This window comes from Salvelinus alpinus, chromosome 28 (assembly GCF_045679555.1).
Source record: "Salvelinus alpinus chromosome 28, SLU_Salpinus.1, whole genome shotgun sequence".
NCBI lineage: Eukaryota > Metazoa > Chordata > Actinopteri > Salmoniformes > Salmonidae > Salvelinus > Salvelinus alpinus.
In genome coordinates, this window is record NC_092113.1 from 25,111,074 (window position 1) to 25,119,702 (window position 8,629).

Here is an 8,629-nt window from a genome sequence, read left to right on the forward strand (position 1 = left end):
TGGTATTTACTAGTTCTTTAATATCAAAACGTCAACAATATTACAGTACTTATTCAATCAGTACCATTTTATCATGGACCATAACGTATTGTATACAAGGCATAGAAAGTCCTAGGAGCCTGCCAGTCCAAGTACATATTCGCATGAATGCCACTCATAATTCATCAGTGTAACTGGCTCTTTAAAAACCCTGTCCTCGGATGACTGACAGTCTGTGGCGGTGATGACTCATTAACACCACTACTGTTGTAAGCCCACTCCATGGGTGTGGGTTAACATTTTACACCATGTAGGCAATTATGGCCCCTATTGTGAATGTGAGATGTTCCATCTGTGGGCTATGCCTGTCACACTAGCTAAATACAGATACAGTTCAGACACCCATGCGTAGTTACTGTAACTCCACTATGATACGCTATTCCTCTGTATACTCATGACAAGTCAAGGTTACATGAGTACAGATCTGACCAATGTTTCTACACGTGCTCTTTTTAACAGTCACGGGTCTTCCCTGCACTGTAATTCAGCATTCCAACAGGATCCCGTGAGCTTTAGTCAGACAGTTCCATTCTGTGTTCATTGTGTACATTCCCAGCAGTGATGGTACTACATGATTAATATGACACATCAGAATCCCTCGGCTTTCCCAGCTCTGCCTAGTGGAGAGCCCACAGGGAAGTATCGCGTGTCAGACACTATCACGGATCTGTCATCCCATTGTACAGCACGTAGGATACCTTGTGAAAGCTATTATTTACAACCAGGGCAAAACGGCTTGAGTTAACATGCATGTATAAGCAAGTCAAAGGAACACCCACAAACAATGCTTGTGATTCCAAAGCTACAGTGGTGAAAGGATTTAATCAAACTGGGTTAAAGGTAGCCCTTTGGAATCACTTGCAATGCCTATTACCTACATTATAAATTGTGTGTCAAGTGCAATTTACATTTGTATTAGTTAATTTATGGTTCCAATGACCTTAGATAAGCTTCTGTGTAAAGGGCTTGGGAAAGCCCCACGTGAGAGGATTCCCTGACCTTTAGCATTCCCTACTACATTTATAAGGAAAGTCCAGACCCCTCACTTCCTGGCAGTGTATCATAGAGAAGAATATGACATAGTTTCCCACACATGTCCTTCACTCTTATCCCATTCAATACAAGCAGTACTTTCACACAAAAAGCTGCTCCAAGTCCCGTACTGTATCACATTGGCACATTCCTTAAAGTGCTGAGAAAAATACCTTATGTCCTTGCTGTAATTAATCTCCTGTGCAATTAAACGTCACATTTTGGGTTACAGTAATGTTAAATAGGGGTATTTACTTCTGCTCAGTAACTGTGGGCAGCGGAGTTTAGCCTTACAGGAAATACGTGAATATATAAGCCAGTGGGAGGCATGTGGGCAGTCACATCTAGCTGTCTGTGGTTTACACTGCTGTTGCAACCCCTCATGCGCTGTATTATACTAAAACGGCATGACTCTGCTCACACCCTCGCACATACAAATGTCAAGTGTAGTATTTCATCACGTTTAGGTCATCTAAACTATATTAACAGGAAACTATGCTAATAAAACCAGGAAATGTACAAGTATGTACATAATTGAACTAATCCAGCAGCAGACACTTGATACAGTAACTGCTGGGGAGTCAACTAATGAATAGGTCAAATAATGACAATGTTTTTCCCCCTGAACTTCCCCACCACTAGTGACATTTGAATATCAGTTTACTGGCTAACATAAATTGTATACTTTCACAGAAAGTTATTGTTACATAGAGATCTCAATATTCACATCTTTGAATGTGCATGTAAGATACAAACAAATACTGGGGTATTAAAGAGATCACAAATGCTCAAAAGTATCTGAACCTCTCAATTCCTTAGTTGACAGCGTGTGGCATGAACAATCAGAGTCTAACAGTACCGGAACGATGTGTTGGCCAATCACTGGAAAGGCATCAGAGAGCCAGTGTGTGAGGTAGTGGCCTGTAGATCAGACCTAGTATAACCCCGCCACTCCGAATCACACAGGCAGGAGCTTGGTCTCAGAGTTCTGGGAGTGCAGTGTTTCAGAACTGCTGCCCTGTTCCTGCTGAGGGTGGTGGAAACTGACGTCTATCAGGCTCCTCGGCTCATCTGAGATGGAGAGGGGGGGATATAGGGGAGCGAGGGAGGAGCAGGGAGAGAAGATTGAGTTTATATTTGAATCTGAGGTTAAGACAAAGCTGTTTCTACATTTCAGGATAACAGTTTGAAAGCTTACAGAATATTGATCCAGTATGCATGAGTTGTCCCTGATAATGAGGAACATGATTACCTGTAGGAGGAGTTGGCACAATAAGGTTTGGCTCATTGCGGGTTGTCTTCTCTGGTTTCTTTTTGATGTTGTTGATGATGATGACCAGAAACAAGATGATAAGGATGATAAAGACTCCACACGAGGCCGTTATAGCCCAAACCAGCCCTGTGCCATCTGGGAGTAAGAGGTTGGCATCTTTCAAACAAGGTGATATGACAACATCAATTTTGCCATAGTGTTAGATTCACAGGTCTTACCTTCAGAGCCCCGTTTCGTAGGTAAGGTAATCACTTGGGGGATTGAATTGTTGGTAATGCCGCACTTGCTGTCACTAACTGCATCTCCCAAGGCCACAATGTGTTCATTGGGATGGGGACAGCTGGGACAGAGATGGAGAAATAAAGATTCAAGATTGGCTTTCTCCAATACCAGATTACATTGAGTAGCCATGGCGCAGGATTTTTGTTCCGGGTTGCCGTGATTTGCTGCATACGGTAATAATTTGTTGGCAGATTAATGCCATGGCATTAGTACTATCAGTACACCAATATTGAATCAAACTCAGAGTTTAGGGGGAAATTAAATCTAACCTTGTTCTCCAAGGCTTACACTTCTCATGGATTTGGTCACTGAAGGTCCCAACTGGACAATTCTGGCAGGAGCCTATGAAGACAGACAGGCAGAGGTTTGAGACTTGGTGAATAAGTGTCCTGAGATTGTGCGTCTTATTAGGCATGCCAGATAACTTGTATGACTTTAGTGTTTGCAGGTACAGATATGTGTCTTACGTGCAGCGGGAAGAGGTTCCTGGCCCTTTCCACACTCTTGGACACAGAAGGAGCAGTGGCCATCACCACATCTGAGTCCTGCCTTACAGTCACACTCTGTGTCCTTGCTTCTTGTACAGGCCTTCTTAAGGGTCTGGGCCCCACCTACACACACACACAAACATGCGAAAGTGGAGTAAAATGAATAATTGTTAAGTCTAATTTATCAAACAATAGACATTTAAGTTCAGGGGTTAATAAATCATGTTAAAAGCTTAAATATCCTGGTGACATACCTACGCACTGAGTACACCTGCGACAGGAAAGTGATGTTGTGCCAGTTGTGTAGGTCTCATTCCTACAGGGAACACACAGCTTTTTCGGGTCTGGACCACAGGGAGTCACCAGACGGTTCCCTACACAAATACACACACAGACAACATTGAAAGTACTATATTGAAATCAAATCTGCATCCATAATAACTCAGAGTCAGGTGATTAACATCACATTTGCTGCATCAGTAGCAAATGTGGACATGAATATATAAGGTAAATGCTTTTGATAGGAAACTATTTCCATTCCCCTCCCACATAGAGCTGAGTTTATCATTGATCTGATCCCGGGTGATCATTATCCATACCCTTTAATGTGGTCCTAATGGAAACCACTGAAAATCAACTGGGTCACTGTGGTATAACCACTAAAGAGGAAATAATATTTAATTCACAACCTGGGATACACTAGATTATTCATCCCCATGAAAGACATTGGCTCTATTCAATCTGCCTCCCAGAAGTTAATTTGTACAGCTTTGTTGACATTTAAAGGCAATGTTCCAGCTTTAGCAGAGACAGCATTCACGGTTAACGCTGCATATGTCATGTCAATCAGAAATTAACTTTACATTTCTATCGCGGAATCTGTAACGCTTAAATTTTACAGATTGAAAAGACCCCATAATTTAACCAGATAAACCCTCTAGAATTTAATTCTCAAAATCCAAGCATTATTTACTTAGTACAGTTAAAGTTAAACCATATACAGTTGCCTAGTTTAGAAGCTTACCTGGATGGCAGCTTTCACAGCAGATATCCGGAGAACCAGCAGAGGTTCTCCATTGCGCACAGCCTATCGCTATCTCACCAGTGCTACTCAGATAGCCCGGTATGAGCAGAGAGAAACACAGTACCCTGAGGACCAGATGCATCGTCTTTCACAGCCCTCCAGACCAAATATATAGTTAAGGGACACAGCAGGGCTATGGATTCTAGATGACAGCAGTGCAGGTGTTAGAAAACAATAATAATCCAAATAGAATTGACATTAACAATGGTATTTCATCTACTTGAAAGCACCAGTAAACCCAGATATTACTAACTGTCCTGCCTTAATGTACCCTACCATTGTCTTGAGGGCGTGGCTAAATATGTGTTGACGTTATTAAAACCTATGATTTCTAAGTTTTGAAACCAGAGCGCAAAAAAAAAAAAACTGCCTGGCACTCCTCCCACGATGGTAAAAAAAAAAGCTGTAGAAATGCATTTGGATTTATTAAATGTCGACATTCGTTTTTGACACATTTACTGTATTACAGACACCTTAATGCATACTTCTAAAATATATTATGTGAGCTAAACATACAAATATCTATTTTTTAAATATATTAAAACATTTTTGATAAAGTATACTTTTTTGAGATTACTCATGTTACTGTCCCATCTACAACAACAAAATACTTATTTAAGCAATAAGGCCTGAGGGGGTGTGATATATGGCCAATTTACCGAGGCTAAGGGCTGTTCTTATGCACAACGCAGAGTGCCTGGCTACAGCCCTTAGCCGTGGTATATTGGTCATGTACCACAAACCCCCGGGGTGCCTTATTGCTATTATAAACTGGTTACCAACATAATTAGAGAAATACAAATAAATGTTTTGTCATACCCGTGCTATACGGTCTGATATACCACGACTGTCAGCCAATTTCTACTGCCAAATTAACACATTTCTAGTGGCAAATGTGTGAAATTATAGCCATGGTATAAAAGGGATAATCAACTCGGGGCTCTATACGTTCTCTGGAAAATAATGCAACTCCGTGGAAGGTCACTTTACTGGATTATCCCTTACTTAAATAAATTTTAATCGTGATGGTGCAAATCATACTTATCCAATTGTTTTTCCAAGTTGTGTTTCCAACATTAAAGAAACAGTGCAGTCGAAAACATGATATTCTTGCGTTTAATATATATTTCCACACTGAGGTTGTAATAATAATGTGAAATTGTGAAAATGATAATGCCCTTTTAGTGTAAGAGCTGTTTGAAAAGACTGCATGAAATTTCAGCTAGTTTTGCATGGGTGGTGTTTCGATTGCCTGGCAATATCACCAGGCGGTAAAAGTTCATTGACCAATAACAAAGAGAGTTTGCCCTCCTCTCTGCCAATAACAGCTCATTTTCAGGTTACATATCACTCCCATTAGGCTCCTCCAATTAGGCCCTTCACTCAGACCACTCCAGCTAAATTCTTGCTTGAGAAATAGCTTTTTGCTAAGAAGCCATTTTTGACCATTTTAATTGAAAACAGTCACAGTAAGGTCCTAAATTGTTACCCAGAAAGGATTTGATATTGAGTTAAAAACGTCTGCAGGAGAATTTACCTGCCCAAGTCCAATTCTCCATGGAGACACAGCACTTTGAATTTACATCATGATATATTGGACTTGGTTCAATCAATCAATCACATTTATTTTATAAAGACCTTTTTATCAGCAGTTGTCACAAATGGCTTATACAGATAACCAGCCTAAAACCCCAAAGAGCAGGCAATGCAGAGGCAGAAGCACAGTGGCTAAGAAAAACTCCCTAGAAAGGCAGGAACCTAGCAAGAATACAAGAGAGAACCCAGACTCCGAGGGGTGGCCAGTCATCTTCTGGCTATGCCAGGTGAAGATTATAAAGCCGTGTTCACATTGGCAGTTTCAAATGACTCAAATCCTATTTAGTTGCATATCCGAATCGAATCTGTTCTTTTTCCTGCAGTCTGAACAGCCATAAAGCACATGGAATTGGATATTTCAAGCCATATTTCAAATCTGATTCCTGGCCATGTGACTTGTGTCTGACCGGTCAAATCTGATTTATTTAAACTCAAGTGGTTTTTAGACTGTTATTTTGCATATCTTGTTGCTTGCTAGCTACTCTGTCGGCAGTTTGACAAGAACATGTGGTAGCTAACTAGCTTGGTAATTGTTTACAAACAAATAAGTGAATGTTCTAGAAAGCTAAACAGCTACCTAGCTAGCTAGTTGACTGCTGTGGCTAGTCAAAAAGGACTTGACTTGAGACTTTAAAAGTGTTCTTACCCTATGAATTTGAACATTCAAAGCAACTGGGAAACATCCATGACAGGCACTGTTGTCACCTTAGCTTGCTACATAACTTCTGAGTGATGGGAAGCACAAGCACCACCACCAATCAGCCTACACTACTGCACACACACACACACGTCATTACTATGACAACTAGCATAGCCTTGTCAGCTGATTACTGCTGTCTGAACACGCACAAATCCGATTTGGTCACTTGTAACTTGCTGTTTGGACAGTCCATAGTGCAAAACGGATTTGAGCATTAAGGCCTACAGTGTGAACACGGCTTAAGAGTCCATGGCCCTAAACTATATGGAAATGTTTTTACAATGTCATACCAAGGATCATTTTGCTATTTGATTTTGAATCGTAAGCCCCCTTGAAGCTTTACAGCTATTAGCCCATACAAATGTATTGAATAACAGATTCATTACATGGAACAACAGATAGTCCCCCCCAAAGAAATCTAAAGGAAGTTTGTTCTGAAGTGTTCTCAATTTGCCTACCTGGTTAAATAAAGGTGAAATAAAAAAAGTGTCTGTCCAATATCTGGGAGATATAAGAAAGATCAGGAAACATTTACTTTTGGTACTTAACAGTACCAGGGGACCGTCAGACGAGTCTTGTGAGGCCTGGGCGCGTCCTAGAGCAAAACAAACGACATGGAGTGTGTAGCTCAAACCGTTCGGACGCTAGCAGATTGGCTGAACCAACTTCAGACGAGTCCCAAGATCCTTGTGGGGGTCGTAGAGCAAAACGGAGAACACCATGGTGTTCGTGAGCGTCTAATTTTTCCATGTTGGCCCAAATCGTTTGCACGCTACTGATGATTTTGTGAGAAGACCGATTTTTGGATGTCTCATGGTCTGACAAACATCGCTCTAGCTCTGTCACCTTTCACCGAAGATGCAGAAGTGTGACATAGGCGGATGCGGTGGATTGAGACGCATCCAATGGAAAAATCTCTAGTTTAAATGTTTATTTAGATTTCCTCGGTGGCGTGGACATCAACCTTAGGTGTTTTAAGATCAGTTTGTTTTTCAAGATGACCAGCAGGGTCAAATAATAACAACTGGGTTGTATATATTGCATTGTCAACATGGGAGGATATGCCTTGTCACGCCCTGACTTTAGTTATATTTGCTTTCTTTATTATTTGGTTAGGTCAGGGTGTGACAAGGGGTGGTTTGTTTAGTTTTATATTGTCTAGGGTTTTTTGTTATCTATGGGGATTTTGTATTGTCTAGGGGTTGTAGGTTTATGGTGGGTTCTGAGTGGGTTCCCAATCAGAGACAGCTGTTTATCGTTGTCTCTGATTGGGGAGCCTATTTAGGTTGCCATTTTCCATGTTGGTTTGGTGGGTAGTTGTCCATGTTTAGTTGCCTGTGAGCAGTATGTTGGCTTCATGTGTTCGTTTGATGTTTTATTGTTTTGGTGGCGAATTCTTATATTAAACAAGTATGTATGCTCAAAACGCTGCGCCTTGGTCCACTCCTTTAAACGGCCGTGACAGAACTACCCACCACCAAAGGACCAAGCAGCGTGGAGGAGAGGACTGGACATGGGAGGACATCCTGGACGGCAAGGGATCCTACACATGGTAGGAGATCCTGGCTGGAAGGGATCGCCTCCCATGGGAACAGGTGGAGGCAGCCAGGAGAGCGGAGGCAGAAGGAAAGGGGAACCAGCGGTATGAGGGAACACGGCTGGCAAGGAAGCCTGAGAGGCAGACCCAAAAACATTTTTGGGGGGGCACACGGGGAGTGTGGCAGAGTCAGGTTGGAGACCTGAGCCAACTCCCCGTGCTTACCGTGGCGAGCATGGGACTGGTCAGGCCCCATGCTATGGGGTGATGCTCACGGTGTCGAGGCGGGGCATTCACAGGCCGGTGTGCTCGGTGCCAGCATCCCGCATTTGCCGAGTGGAAGCTGGCATCCAGCCAGAACGGGTGGGGCCAACTCTGCGCTCGAGACCGCCGGTACGCCTCCACGGCCCAGTGTATCCGGTGCCTCGGCCAAGGACAAGGCCTCCTGCATGTCTCCCCAGCCTGGTGAGTCCGGTGCCTGTGCTAAGTCCTAACCTTCCTGCATGTCTCCCCAGCCTGGTGAGTCCGGTGCCTTCTCCCAGGGCCAAGCCTCCTGTGTGTCTCTCTATTCCAGTGATGATCCATGGCAAGAAGCCTC

General features: G+C 42.7%; 1 protein-coding gene across 1 annotated transcript; it reads right to left on the bottom strand.

Moving 5' to 3' along the window:
* LOC139557479 (tumor necrosis factor receptor superfamily member 9-like) lies at positions 1 to 4,486 on the bottom strand. The gene is made up of 7 exons (XM_071372348.1): positions 4,139 to 4,486; positions 3,369 to 3,488; positions 3,094 to 3,237; positions 2,896 to 2,968; positions 2,563 to 2,684; positions 2,324 to 2,479; positions 1 to 2,142 (listed from the first exon to the last, which is right to left on the bottom strand). Exons 1-7 carry the CDS (start codon positions 4,278 to 4,280, stop codon positions 2,030 to 2,032), a joined length of 870 nt encoding a protein of 289 aa, XP_071228449.1. The 5' UTR covers positions 4,281 to 4,486; the 3' UTR covers positions 1 to 2,029.
* Between the last annotated feature and the right edge of the window lie 4,143 nt (positions 4,487 to 8,629).